This window comes from Bemisia tabaci, chromosome 1, assembly GCF_918797505.1.
Source record: "Bemisia tabaci chromosome 1, PGI_BMITA_v3".
Taxonomy (NCBI): Eukaryota; Metazoa; Arthropoda; class Insecta; order Hemiptera; family Aleyrodidae; genus Bemisia; species Bemisia tabaci.
The window spans coordinates 88,737,148-88,751,791 of NC_092793.1; the positions used below are offsets into that span (position 1 = coordinate 88,737,148).

The 14,644-nt window shown below is 37.9% G+C and overlaps 1 protein-coding gene across 1 annotated transcript in view; it reads left to right on the forward strand.

Annotated features, from left to right (window-relative positions):
- Positions 1–14,644, forward strand: part of Dhc36C (Dynein heavy chain at 36C) — a 542,513-nt gene that overhangs the window by 523,520 nt on the left and 4,349 nt on the right. The window contains exons 63-66 of the mRNA XM_072306421.1: positions 374–605; positions 1,397–1,548; positions 4,629–4,766; positions 6,915–7,073. Coding sequence (XP_072162522.1) covers positions 374–605; positions 1,397–1,548; positions 4,629–4,766; positions 6,915–7,073 — 681 coding nt within the window. The remainder of the gene's footprint in view (positions 1–373; positions 606–1,396; positions 1,549–4,628; positions 4,767–6,914; positions 7,074–14,644) is intronic.

Consider the following 14,644-nt stretch of genomic DNA (forward strand, 5'->3'; position numbering starts at 1 on the left):
ATTTTAGTCCTTGAAAGCTGCATAATAATAAATGATTTGAATAGTTAGGTAGTTGTACAAATGCTATTTGTTAAGAAATAAGCCCCTATAGACCGAGCTTACAGGTTAGCCACCCGTTTGAATCTTTTTAATGAATGAACTTGGCTCTTCAATTGAATTTGCACGTATACATTGGTCGTTTTTACAAACGTCTTAGATCATTGCGTCATCTAGCAGCATACAATTTTCTGGGAGTAAAAATCCTACTTATTTCTACTACTGTGCTTCTTAATTTTTGTCATAAGCCACTTTCCCAAGGCTTCCAACAAACAGTTTGGCATGTTTCCAGCGCTTCTTGTGCTTGCTGTTATATCTAAAATATTTATATTTTCAGGAAGAAATAGATTCAATTTATTCTGAAACAAATGACAAGAAAGTGTATGAGAAGGCCAATTTCATTTTTTCAAACTTACCCTCCATGTTTGATTTGAAAACTGTGGCGGAAAAGTTTCCTCTTACTTACAAAGAAACTATGAACACGATTTTCACGCAAGAAGTGCATCTTTACAATTGTCTCCACACGACTATTTACAATTCAATGAGGGATATCTTAAGAGCAATCGGAGGTATTGTCAAAAGAAAGTGAATATATACTTATACAAGTTTTTACATGATTGCACATTGAATTAACTACTAAACTTTATCGTTGTTTTTCTTTCTTTTTGTGCTTCTGTTTCCTTTTATTCCTTCCCCCTTCTTCCCTCTTCCCCCCTTCTCTTTCCCTTTCCCCCTCTTTTAATTTTTCCCATATATGTATGTATACATACATTTATTCTCATTTATTTTTAATTTGTTTGCATTTAATTTCTTTTCATTTTTTTATTTTCAATACTTCCGTGTTTTATTTTTAATTTTTTAATTTTAATTATTTTAATTTTTTATCTTTTTGTTTGTGATTTTTTCATCTTATTATTCTCAGTTTTCTGATTTATGATTTTTTTTATCGTTTCATCTGAAATTTTTTTCTTTTTATTAACTTGACGTCACGCATTACACAATGACGTCATTGAGGTAAGTTTTTTCGTAAAGTACTAGGTGTGGTGTCATGTCACTATGACTAAAAAAGTAATTAAGTATGTTCCACTTTTACCAGGGAGTTCTCTTGATAGGTACCTACTATTAGAGTTAGCTTCATACCTTCATACATCTGAAATCGGTTGACGAGGGGCAACCGGATTGTTTCTTGGAAGGCCTCGGATGATTCTTTGTTACCTAAGGAAATGCTAAAAAAAGGAGAGAAAGTAATTGAGACTAAGGCCTTTAAAAGTGAAGAGGATTTATTCTCAAACAATTTGAAGTACGTCTTGCACATTTGAGATGTCTCTGAATGCAATTAGGTATCCCTCTTTATTTATAGGAGAAATGGCGATGAGTACCTCTCTGGATGATGTTTATCAATGTATTTTAAAAGACAAAGTACCAACTGTTTGGTTGAATGACTCGTACTCTTCTCTTAAATCCCTCGGAAGTTACGTTTCTGATTTTCTTGGAAGATTGATATTTTTCCAGGTAATAATTTTTACTTTTCATATCTTTTACATTGAAATCACAATTCAAGTTTAATTAAGTTGAAGGGTTTCGACTCTGAAAGCCGAAAGCTTTCTAAAAAAAAGAAGACTCTGGGGTTGAGTCAACGCGATTCAGGGTTGAGTCACGTTGACTCAACCCGGCAGGAAGGAAGATGAAAAAACTAGAGGATTACTGCTGGCGGAGCAACCCGCAAGCCGGCACAGCTCCCTCACATCACAAAAAGACAATACCACCCCCGAAAGGGGTGGTTTTCAAGCAAAGACACTTACATTTCAAAAAGAGAACGAGGACACGCACCGACGCGTAAAAGAACCAAGCGCGAACAACGGTCAGTGGCAGTTCCGATTCCCTCCACCAGGGGACTGGTGGGGAAAATCGGAAGTGCCAACTGAATTTTTAAACTTGTGGCGGGAGCAGGGTTGCTGCAGGCAGAACACTACAAAGTTTTTTTTTTTTTTTTCTGCTGTTTTGTGGCTTTGTGACTAAGCACCTGCAGCCAACTTTAGACTAGTGTGTTTCTATCGGATGGAGTTTATATGAGATTAGGAACCGACTTTAAAGGTGTGAGAAGCAAAAAATAGAGACATGGGAAAAAAGAGGGGATGAAAAAAAGTAGAGTTGAAGAGGGAGAGGGTGAGAACCCAGTTTAAGTAAAGTTGAAAGTAGCATTGTTTACGATAATGTATATTTTTGTATGATGTTCACATTGGTATATACAGGGTTATCCATAAGTCACTGACCACCCCTGTAACTTTTTCCCAAATTGAGATAGAAGTTTGAAACTTTGGCAATGTTCCTCGGTGTGAAGTAGTAAATTTTTGGTCCCCCCAAAATTTTGGGGGGCGGGGGCTAACTTTTTTTTCAAATGGCAACCCCCCCCCTTTAAGACACCTCATTCGAAAGATAATAAAAAAAGAAATTTTTTGACGCAAACCGCAGGTCAAAATTTTGAGTTTTGACAAAACGGCGGCCAGTCAAAGTTCAAAATTGCGGAAATCTGACAACTCTGTCGTTTATTGACGGATTGGCGTTAAACTCGGAATCCTGGAGTTTTTCGAGACGAGAAAAACGATTCTGGCATTGGTTTCCCAGAAAATTCAGTCCTTTTCAAAATGGCGGCGGTCAAAATGGCGACCTAGAGCGCGGAAGTGGATATTTAGGCTGCTTATCGTTGAATTTGCATGAAACTTGGTATCCGGGAGATGTCGGCAGGAGAAGAACGAATCTTGCTTCGGATATCTGAAATTCCGACAAATTTCAAAATGGCGGCGGAAAAATGGCGGGAAATTAGTTTTACGGCTGTTTATCGAAGGATTTGCATGAAATTCGATATCCTGCTGGTTTTTGGCTCCATAAAAAGGAATCTTTCATTAAATTCTTCAAATTCTAAATAATCGATATCGAATTTCATGCAAATCCATCGGTAAACAGCCGTAAAACTGATTTCCCGCCATTTTCCCGCCGCCATTTTGAAATTTGTCGGAATTTCAGATATCCAATGAAAGATTCGTTCTTCTTCTGCCGAAATCCCCCGGATACCAAGTTTCATGCAAATGAAACGATAAGCAGCTTAAATATCCACTTCCGCGCTCTAGGCCGCCATTTTGAAAAGGACTGAATTTTCTGGAAAACCAATGCCAGAATCGTTTTTCTCGTCTCGAGAAACCCCAGGATTCCGTGTTTAACGCCAATCCGTCAATAAACAACGGAGATGTCAGATTTCCGCCATTTTGAACTTTGACTGGCCGCCATTTTGTCAAATTCAACATTTTGACCTGCGGTTTGCGCCAAAAATTGTTTTTTTTATTATCTTTCAAATGAGGTATCACAAAGGGGGGGTTGCCATTTGGAAAAAAAAGGTAGCCCCCGCTCCCCCTAGGGGGACCGCCCCCCAAAATATAACAAAATGAACAACATTTTCCTACTTTAACAAAAGCGACATCGACAACGAAGTCTTTAAGACGACATCGAAACGTCTGCGAAACATGTACTTAACTTTCAAATGGTAATAAATTTACTTACATTTGAGCAGTTTTATCTTGACTGGATAGCTCCTACACCCTTGCATTTATATATATATAATTAAATTAGAAAATAAGGCTAAAATTGATTTTAGCCTTTATTTCCACTGCTTTATCGTGTTTCATGTTATCGTATTGCAGGCTAACGTATCTCCTCTCTCTTGTGTATGTATATACGCCAAACGGGCCCATGTAAAGTAAAATTTTCGTCGTTTTGGGTCATCAAGTGCTTATAACTTTTTGAAAACTCAATGGATCTTAATGAAACCCTTACACGCCATCCGGCTAACTTAGCTGCTTCCATAGACACCAAGATCGTTGGAATCCATGCCGCTGCTTGCTCTATGAATTCAATTCCAAATCGAATCAATTTTCAGATTAAGGGAGTTAGCTGTGACTAAGAGTGTCGGCCACCACTTCGCTATCGGGACTTTAGTAGGACGTCATTTTTCTCGGCCGGGGGTGGCTACCGCCATTCTTGATTTACCCAAGCCTTTGATTCCTCATGACTTAATGTCATGTTACTTACTTACTAATGGAGCTACAGCCCATGTACTTTCATTCCATCCAGGACCTTTATTAGTGCCTCTCTATTGACACCGTCAAATGCTTCTTTAAAGTCAATGAAGAGCATGTGTAAATCGATTCCATACTCATGACATTTTTCCATGGTCTGTCTGATCATAAATAATTGATCCGCTGTGCCTCTTCCGTCGAATGCCGCATCGGTAGAATTTCATGTAGGTATTTAGACCAAAAATGACTTTAAAGAAGGACATTATGGCTGTATAATTTCAGTGGTAAAAGCACCGAAGGCGAGCCTCAAACATCTTTTGGAGAGTGGTTTTGAGCACGTGAGTATAGAGTCGAAAAACTGGTATAAGAAATTTATTGCGCCTGAAGATGAATGAACCGAGAGTCAAAAAGTCGAGACTGACCTTTTGTAAAATTATCCACGTAGAAAAGTTTGCTCGCACAATTTTTTTTTAATTTTTCGATGGTCTTTATTGAACACCTATCGTTATTATTTTGTTGCAGGAATGGTTTGACACGGGCATTCCGGCATCCTTTTGGATCTCCGGTTTTTTTCGACCAGCTAGTTTTTTGACTGGAATTTTGCAGAACTTTGCACATAAAAACTCACTATTTGTTGAAGATTTAAGTTTTGATTTTGAAGTAAATTCTTTGTTTTTATCTTTTTCTTACATTATGTAAAACATTTCTTTAAAGAAGAAGTGAGGATGGGTTCATTGAAGGGCCAGCTAATTTATTTCTAACGATTCCTGTAGAAGGATAGGTTTTGAATACCTTCATAGACAAAGCAATAAGACTTTTTGGGTTTCAAATTTTCAACTGTGCACCGAAAAAAATGTGAAGTTGATTTAACATTCTAGATGTGAAAAAAGTGTGTGAGAACTTAAAACATGCTAAATTACCCGCCACGTTAGTTATTTTATCAAAGCCAAGATGTAAAACTTACAGCTGTGGCGCGTAATTCAGCATTTTATAAGTTGTCGCACACTTTTTTCACATCGAAAATGTTGAATCAACTTCACTTTTTTTCGGTGTGCGGTGGAATGGGGTCAGTCCAGGGCCGCCATTTTTCTGTTTCATTTTTCTTGATCGAGTAATTTTAGGGCCTTAGCCTATGTTCAGAAAAAGAATTGGACACTGTCGCACAGTCCCCCCCCCCCCTCATTTTGAAGTTTTTTAACACAAAAATTGGTGGAATGCCCCCACGCGCAGGGTCTGGCTGCCACATGCCTACAGTTCGTCCGTCAATTGCAATTAAAAACATAAGAGGTGCTGGAAAAAAATTAATTAACAAAGATGAAACAAAACAAATATATTTTGGGTCAGAACTTAGGTTGGTACAAAAATCCCACAACTATAGAAACTAAGTAAATGATTATTTTAATGGCCCAATAAATTTTAAACTTTTGAAAATGTATTTTTCTTTAAAAAAAGGGGAAAAAATATAACTCAATGAATGTTGGTAGGTTTGAAAATGACCTTTTTACGTGTAAGGCATGTGCACATGTGTAGTTACCTTCGTGTGAGTTACATGCAAGCTGTATGTAAATCATACTGTCTTATGAAAATTACATATAAGTGTCACTGGCGGAATGACCCCCAGCCTTACTGGCGGTTCAACCCCATCCCGACTTTACTTCACAATATTGTCACCTGACATGACGAAAATAAAGATTTTTCAAAGAACACCAAACGGAATCAGAAGCTAAGAGTGAGTGGACTGAGATGATGTACTCACTAAAGTTCTTTTGAACCGTAAATATGAAGACAAAAAGTCCTCAAAAAAGAAAGAAAAGAAAGAAAAAAATTACGGTAGAGAGTAAAATTTACTTGTTCGCTTATGGGTTGTTCATTAAAATATTTCTCATATATGGACTAACATAATTTAAACGAGTACTTCCAACTTCTGACTTCCATGCTTTGAAATTCCAAATTTGACCACCGCCATAGGCCTTACGGTTGACTGGTGGACTGACCCCATCCTACCCTAGTCCAGTCATTTGGTTTTTTTCTTGCGGTTTTGAGAGAGGAACTTTTTATTTTACCCGATATCTCATTTATAGAGGATTTTGAAATGGAATCCTACTTTGCCGCCGCCCCGTTATACTCCCAAACCGAAAAAAAACTGTCGAAAATTGGCGATTTTCTCTCGTTTTTGGGCTGTCATTGCAGAAAACATTGATATTATTCCGACTGGGCATGTGACATTAACTTGAAAACAGAAAAAATTGCAATCATTTCTCAGCAGATCAGAAATTTTACTGATGATAAGCTTTTTTTTTTGTTTGAAAGTTCGTTTTCTTAATGATTTTTGCTTGTAACTTTTTTTCAGCAATTTTTTAGAGTGTGCATTTCAATTAAGTTAAAGTGGGATCTAAATACCTACTACAATTTTGTGTAATAAACGTGTCCCTAAGGCGTAACGAGACGGCGCCACGGCGTTGCCAAAGTTAAGGTCTGAAAAGGCATTGGCTTACGGATGGCGTAAAGGAAGGGGGGACGTAAAAACGTCGGCCAAAATAACTTACGCACAGTGACCTTGCATTACGTCCCCAAAGTTTCAGGATTTAACCTTAAGACTGTGCGTGGGCAGCTATAAAAATGATCAATGTGTAAGAAGACTCTTGGAGGACTGAACCAGGAATTAGGTCAAAACACTTAACTTTTTTAGTAAGACTGCTTTTTGGTGTCGTTGAATTTTGCGAGTATCAAAGTTAGGTTTAAAGTTAGGAATCAATGTAATTAAAATTCCGGAAACCTCGAAAATGTGTTTTCCGCCCTTACTTGCAGGTAACAACACTCTTACATCCCGAACACTATGGAACATATGCAGAAACGAAAGGTGGCACAAGAGTATATGGTTTATTTTTAGAGGGAGCTTGCTGGGATTTACTCGAAAAAGTTCTAAAAGAGGTGTCTACAAGAGTCAACTACGCCCAGTTTCCAATGGTATAATCCCTTTTTCATTTCTTTAAATTAAGGAAGTACTTTTAGTAAGTGTAGCTAGTACTTGTAGTGAAATTCACGCACATTGAGCCAACGCGTGTAGACGAGCCTCCATCAACTTATTCGGTGGACTGACATAGAAGTTCGAAAATTCAAAAACAAGATTGGGTAGGTAGGTATCTTGTGTTGCTTTCTAAGAAATCGCCAACTAACGGAGCGCAAGCCTTTAGTAAAACACACTTAATCCAATCATACGTCATACAAACTACAACCTAGATAGAGGAGACCATTATAGAAAGATTAGCAACGCTTCTTGCCGTATCAATGCCTTAGGAGCATTTTTATTGAAACGTTCCAATAAAGTTTCGGTGATCAGCGGGTACCTACCAGTAACTTGTAAAGTATCCGGTGTTTACTTGTTTTGAAAAGCTCGTACAAACTATTTCTACAACGGACTTTTCACACGGCCATCGAAAACTTTTCAGAAAAAGTGTTTCTGCAATCTCATGCACTGAAAAAAAATAATGATATTTTCAACCCCAGGCGGCGTTGTTTGAACCATCGCAATTAGTAATTTTGGGTGACAAATCAATTGCGGGTTAATGCAAACAAGGTGAAAAAGCTTACTTTGACTAATTTGGAATAGTAATGCCGATCATTCAGATACTTCCCTCAACACTTGCAGTGTTTCGACTTGACATTTAGAATTCTTGATTCTACTATTTCTCACGAGTAAAATCAATCCTTCGAAAATGTTAATTTAACGTATCAAAGGGTAGATATTTTGAGAAATGTTTGTAAAAAATTGCCTAATTTGATACATTGTAAAGAAAAAACTAGATTATACGCACATATAGACCCCGCTGCTATTCAGCAATGCATGTGGCCTTCTTTCAAATTTTGACCTACCAATCGGGATTTGAACCTGGGACCTGCCTAACACGAATCGAATGCGCTACCTATTGAGCCAACGGGGCTTCTGATTGAGCGCTGAGAATTTGAGCTATGTAAGTGATAAAATTATGTTCGATTATTTTTATTGTTAAATATGCGTGAGAGCGAAAGGCTAAATATTTTTTTGGACTTATTGTTAGAAAAACTGCATATGAGTAAAAAATAATACGTGTCATAAATATTTTAAAAATGGTATACTTTCTAGATTACCTTTATTATACATGAATATTTAATAAAAAATATATTTTAATATTTTGTCGCCTGTTTCTTCCTTTTTCGGTTTTTTAATTTTATGATAACGTGCATCAATTTTTTTAAAATGTTTAGAACACCTTAGATAAAGGTAGATATTCAAAAAATCATTAGACATGAAAAAAATCTGGTTTATTCGTTTAAAACACGTGTTTTTTATCGAGGTTTCTTGGTTTAAAGAGGTGGCGCTGTAAATTAATTTTTTTTTTTCAAGGTCCGCTCGGAGTATCCTCAGTATCAGAGCCATAAAATAAGAATAATAATAAAGAACATAATTTAATTCATATTTTTTTTAAACATGGTGTTCAAAGTTCAGAACTTTATATTTTAATAAGAGCTTCATATTATAAATAATCGTTTCATAAAAAGTAAGTATGCAAATCGCATCCTAATTTTTTTAAAAGGTTTTTGCTTTTCTTTTGAAATATCTACCTTTTTTCTTGTATCAACATTTCCTGGCATGGGAACTAGGCATGAAGACTAGGATTTTATTTGTATGCATAAAATTAATCTCATGATTTGTGCAAAGGATTTAAAAGAGGATAAACATTTGTTGACTTTCAAAGAAAAACAAAGGATATGAGTGATGGGATGACAAATAGCGCCCACTGTTGTTTGCCTAACTCTTCATTTGGAGGCGTTTTTGAGAATTGGTTAGTTTTGTACTATTTGTAATTCGTTAGTTCGGCAAATATATTTTTCGATATAACTTAGCAAACGGTAGAACAAACTATTGCAATTATTGTCTCAATACTTTATTTTAATTTCTTTTAAACAATTTCTTCTGGTCACTAAAACTCTTTGAGATTTATTAAATCCACTCGTATCTCTGTTGGTGTAACCACACAAATTATTCCATCAACTGATTGGATGGTCATTTTAAGCAACTTGTCATTTCTAGTTTTATCACATGTCTCTTCTGTTAAATTAGATAATCCGCTATCGTCAAGTTAAAGCCACAGGGAGTTAAATTAAACATTTTGCAGCTACTATTCCACATTAGTTAAAAAAAGTAGAACTTTTTTTTTCAGTGTGGAGAAGCGTATCTTTTGAGAGAAGTACGTTTTCCAGAATACGTTTCGGAAACGTATTTCCACAGCGGTGAAGTTTATCTCTTCATTTTTGAAGAAATTTTTAGGTCTTTAACCGCGTAACTTTTTTACGAACAAGTATTACACAAAACACTTTTACAAAATATTTTGGCAATATCTCTTTACTTAGAAAGTTGCCGAAAGGATGTTTTAGTGAAGTTTGCGAATACAGTTTTGAAACTATCGGTAACGGCTTGTCGCACAGCTTCTCGACAAAGCTTCTACGACAAAGTTTATAATGATGCAGAAAACGCAACTGAAGGTAGGTGTGGGTAAAAGGCCGCACATTTTACAGGGTGTCTCAAAAGTTCGTACCCCCCCCCCCCCCCTAACTTTTGAACGTTTAGGGATAGAAAAATGAAACTTTGGGACTGTTTCTATCCCAAAGAGAACCGTATTCTAGGGGGGTCAAAATGTTTGCCGTTCCCTTAGTTCTCCCTTAGGAGAAGCTATAAAGGCGAAAAGGACGACGGACCGGTCCTTTGGGAAAAGTGGGCCCGGTTAAATTGGCTGGCGTTTTGATATGTTTTAGGTCTTAACATACTGATCAAAAGTGTCTTTTGGCATTTCTCCCTATCTTGAAGGTTTACCCCCCATTTTGGGGTCAAAGTTGCCAATTCGGCGTATAATTGGCAGTTTTGACACCCGGGTTTATTGGTCGCCTATGAGATTCTTTGATGGTTTCTTGAGTCTTTTGTATCCTTTGAATAGGCTAGAGACCATCCGAACTCAAAAACTGACAATTTTGCCTTATGGGGAAGGGGGGGGGGGTGTTCACGCCACCGATTTCAGAGTCGGCGAGCCGCATTAAACCGATTCTTTCGCCATGTTTTGGAGAATTTTTTATGCAAATGATTGCGACTGCATCTTGAAAGGTCGACTAAGATGCAGTTCAGAATATACCCCCGGGCGGTAGGGGGGGGGGGGGTGCGACCGAACTCGAGCAGCGCAGCGTAACTGGCTTGCGCGGGTCGGATCAAACCGATGCTTCTATTATGTTTTGGAGAACTTTTTTGCAAATGACTCAGGCTGCTTCTTGAAAGGTCTACTAAGATGCAGCTCAAAATATACCTCCCCTCCCCCCCCCCGGGGGGAGGCGAAAACTGGGCCCAAAAGCCGACCGAACTCGGACAGCGAAACTAGCTCTCGCGAGTTGCATCAAACCGATGATTTTGTCATGTTTTGGAGTTTTTTTTTTCTATCCCAATGAAACAGACTGCATTTCGGAAGGTCGACTGAGATGGAGCACGGAATATGCTGTATGAGAAAGGAGGCTTCTCAATCCGCACCCTCCCTCGCAATAGGATCTCTCAGCATAGGTCAGTGTGGCACTGACACTAGTACCTATAGTGGCATTTTTTACCACCACCATCACTCATACATAATTCCGAGGGTCGTTTTAGCTGACACGCATTTCCGACTGAACCCAATATTTCTATAAGCGAAAGCTAATGGTGCAGATGATTCCTACGGCTGAGACTATATAACGTCGGTTGGTTTCAGAAATATATCATCTAGGTGATTTTTTAAATGAAATCGCACATTATTATCGAGCATTAAACAGTTTTGTAGAATGTCAAGAACGGCAAGCAAGAAAGCAAAGCATTCGCAAAAAGGCAATATATGCAATGCAATCAGTTCTGAAGGAATTTGACGAGTTCTGGGTTTTTCATTCTTTCTACTGGAGCTCCATAAGTAATGGATCAAATCCTGGAAGCTCTCAGTGCAGAAAGTGAGGCGAGCTCGCTGAGATTTTTATACGTAATCAGAAAATCTAAGAAAAAAACAAGGTCATGCACTTCTTCTTTTTAATTTTTTTTCTTTTCAAAAGCAAAATAACCCCTCCCCTCGTCGAAATTCTGAAATGCATCAGGATATGCTGAAAATTGAATGATGCGTTAAATGGTATGAAGTTTTAATCGTCCTAGCCACGTTAAAAAGTGTCACAGTGTCATCTTATTACATTGTTGCCGTTTTGCCTTGTTGTCATGGGAACGGAGTTCCCCATGATATTAGAATCGTTCCGTTGCTTTCGCTATGGGATTCCCTATACCTCTGCGACCTTGAGCGTTTCGCCCAGTCTCCGATTTTTGGTTGATTTTCCGATGTATCAAAAACCGTTGTATTTTTTAGCCAATCATGTCTCTACGTCAAGTTGTGTTGATTGCTAAAATTCGCTTTCAGCGAGTTTTTTTTCTCCTGGAGATGTCGCGTCTGACTGGTAAATCTGCGCAGAACCACGAAGTTCCGTTTTTAGGCAAATTCTTTTTTTTTGGGAGGTTCTGATTGGTTATTTTTCGCCATCAGTTTTCTGTTCGTTGGTGCAAAAGATCGCCTACCTCGGTGTTCTTGAGAAGCCGCCATTATCCCACCTCAAATTTGAAAAATAGAAGTAAAGAAATAATAACCATCGAACAAGGTGGAAAATTGTTCTGGAGGACTCGTTACGGATAAAGAAGTCAAAATCAGAGCTCGATTGATTGATTTAATTCATGGATACGCAAATATTGCCTTAGCTCAACTGCCGCGATCGGAATGCATAATGGGATGAACCTCGAGACGCATTAAAACAGTGCGAACCATGGCTCCTACAGCAATGCGCATCCCAAAAGCAGTCAAGGTCTCTTGTGATAAGTCCCGCCCATTGCCCGAGTCTTTTAAATGCTATTTTTACTCCCGCTCACGTGGATCCGTCATAGCTTAGTTGACGAAGCCGCCTCGTATTTGTGATTAGACGCGGGCGCCCGGCGATCGTGAGTTCGATACCCGACGATGGGAACTACTTTTTAATGATTGTATTGAATGTTTTAGACTAATCATCAAAAAATAATTAATAGTAGATGATAAATGTACGAACATTTTCTCGTGAGTTAATATGTTAAACAAAAATACTGGAATATACCTCCTTCATATAATCAGCCACATGTTCCCCCAAATTAATGACGTTATTTTCTTTTTTCAATAAAGTTAATTTGCATTCAACGTTCGTAAGTTAAGCAAAAAGTACCTATTGATACAAATAGAAAGACATGAAAATAGTATGTCTAGCATTTCAGTTGTTTTTTTTTTTTTTTTTATTTCTTTTTTGTTTTTTTGTTTTTTCAATAAAACAAATTGACTGGGACTAGAATCATCGTATCTCTGAAGACAAAAGCTAAGTTTTTTGATACAGAAATACTAATATATTCATCCTTTATATAATCAGGGAGATGTTGACCCAAATATTCATGTATATTTTCTCTGTTCGCCCAAATTAATGATGGTATTTTCTTTTTTCAATAAAATTAATTTACATTCCACGTTCTTAAAGCAATATTTTCTCCAAAATTCAGCAAAAAATAACAATTTATACCTACGCAAAAAGTAAATAAATAAATAAAGCAATGACATGAAAGTAGTATAGGTAGTACACATCTAACATTTCGGTTACATCTATTTGAATGAAAAAAATGGCAACTTAGGAAGCACATAGGTCACTTATCGACGGTGAAACTACCAAACCACGTATCTCGGTTTGCGACGTCGCAGACTTCCTGTCATACTTTATTTTTTAAATGAAAAGCTACTTAACGTCCAGTCTTGAAAATTTCCGTGATTTTTCCTCTTCGTGCGGAGAAAATTCTGTGAAAATTTCAAGGAATGATATTGATTTGGTCTACTTCAAAAAAATAAAATGTGAGCGGAGATTTTTAAACACCGCAAACGAGATACGTGGTTTGGCAGTTTCACCGTCGTTATGATGCGTATTCGGGCATATGCGTAGAGTAAAAATATCATACTTTACGCCGAAAAAACGAAACTGAAAGTTAAATGCGTTAACTTCCAAAAACCATACATAATCCAACGAAAATAAATAATTGGTAAATAACAGCTTTCTTGTATGCAAAGAAAAAAAATTAAAAATGTTAAAAAAGAGATGTCGACACAAAATTACATAGCCCCTTCAATTCTGAAGATACTACAAACGAACTGTACCTACCTTAAAATTTTCATATCCCAGAAGCAAAAGTTCCCATGACGAATATTGCTATCGCTAGCGATTGCAAAAACCAACTTGTTTTTGTTTATGTTTACTATTACAGGCTTCTTAATTCTTAGGATGTAAATACTACATCCTACCGTACTAATTGTGTAACTATGTACATATATACTGCCTTCTTTTCTTCTTTATGTTTCACGTGTTCCCAGGACCAACTTAATAAGTTCCTGTTTCCATCAGCCGATAAATATTTACCGCGGCCTGGCCTGGGACACCTGGAACAAATAAACTGTACATTCTGACTCTGCCTCAGAGTTCGACTCACCCATAGGATTTAATAATCCACAAGTTAAAATGTATATATAGTCTAGTTTAAGTGTACTTCTAAAATCTAAATTAATTAATACTCTATGTAGGCGTAATTCAAGAGTAAATTAAAAAAAAAAAAAAAAAAGGTGTCACTCTACTAGTGTCAGTGCCACACTGACCTATGCTGAGAGATCCTATTGCGAGGGAGGGTGCGGATTGAGAAGCCTCCTTTCTCATACAGCATATTCCGTGCTCCATCTCAGTCGACCTTCCGAAATGCAGTCTGTTTCATTGGGATAGAAAAAAAAACTCCAAAACATGACAAAATCATCGGTTTGATGCAACTCGCGAGAGCTAGTTTCGCTGTCCGAGTTCGGTCGGCTTTTGGGCCCAGTTTTCGCCTCCCCCCGGGGGGGGGGAGGGGAGGTATATTTTGAGCTGCATCTTAGTAGACCTTTCAAGAAGCAGCCTGAGTCATTTGCAAAAAAGTTCTCCAAAACATAATAGAAGCATCGGTTTGATCCGACCCGCGCAAGCCAGTTACGCTGCGCTGCTCGAGTTCGGTCGCACCCCCCCCCCCCCCCCCCCCTACCGCCCGGGGGTATATTCTGAACTGCATCTTAGTCGACCTTTCAAGATGCAGTCGCAATCATTTGCATAAAAAATTCTCCAAAACATGGCGAAAGAATCGGTTTAATGCGGCTCGCCGACTCTGAAATCGGTGGCGTGAACACCCCCCCCCCCTTCCCCATAAGGCAAAATTGTCAGTTTTTGAGTTCGGATGGTCTCTAGCCTATTCAAAGGATACAAAAGACTCAAGAAACCATCAAAGAATCTCATAGGCGACCAATAAACCCGGGTGTCAAAACTGCCAATTATACGCCGAATTGGCAACTTTGACCCCAAAATGGGGGGTAAACCTTCAAGATAGGGAGAAATGCCAAAAGACACTTTTGATCAGTATGTTAAGACCTAAAACAAATCAAAAC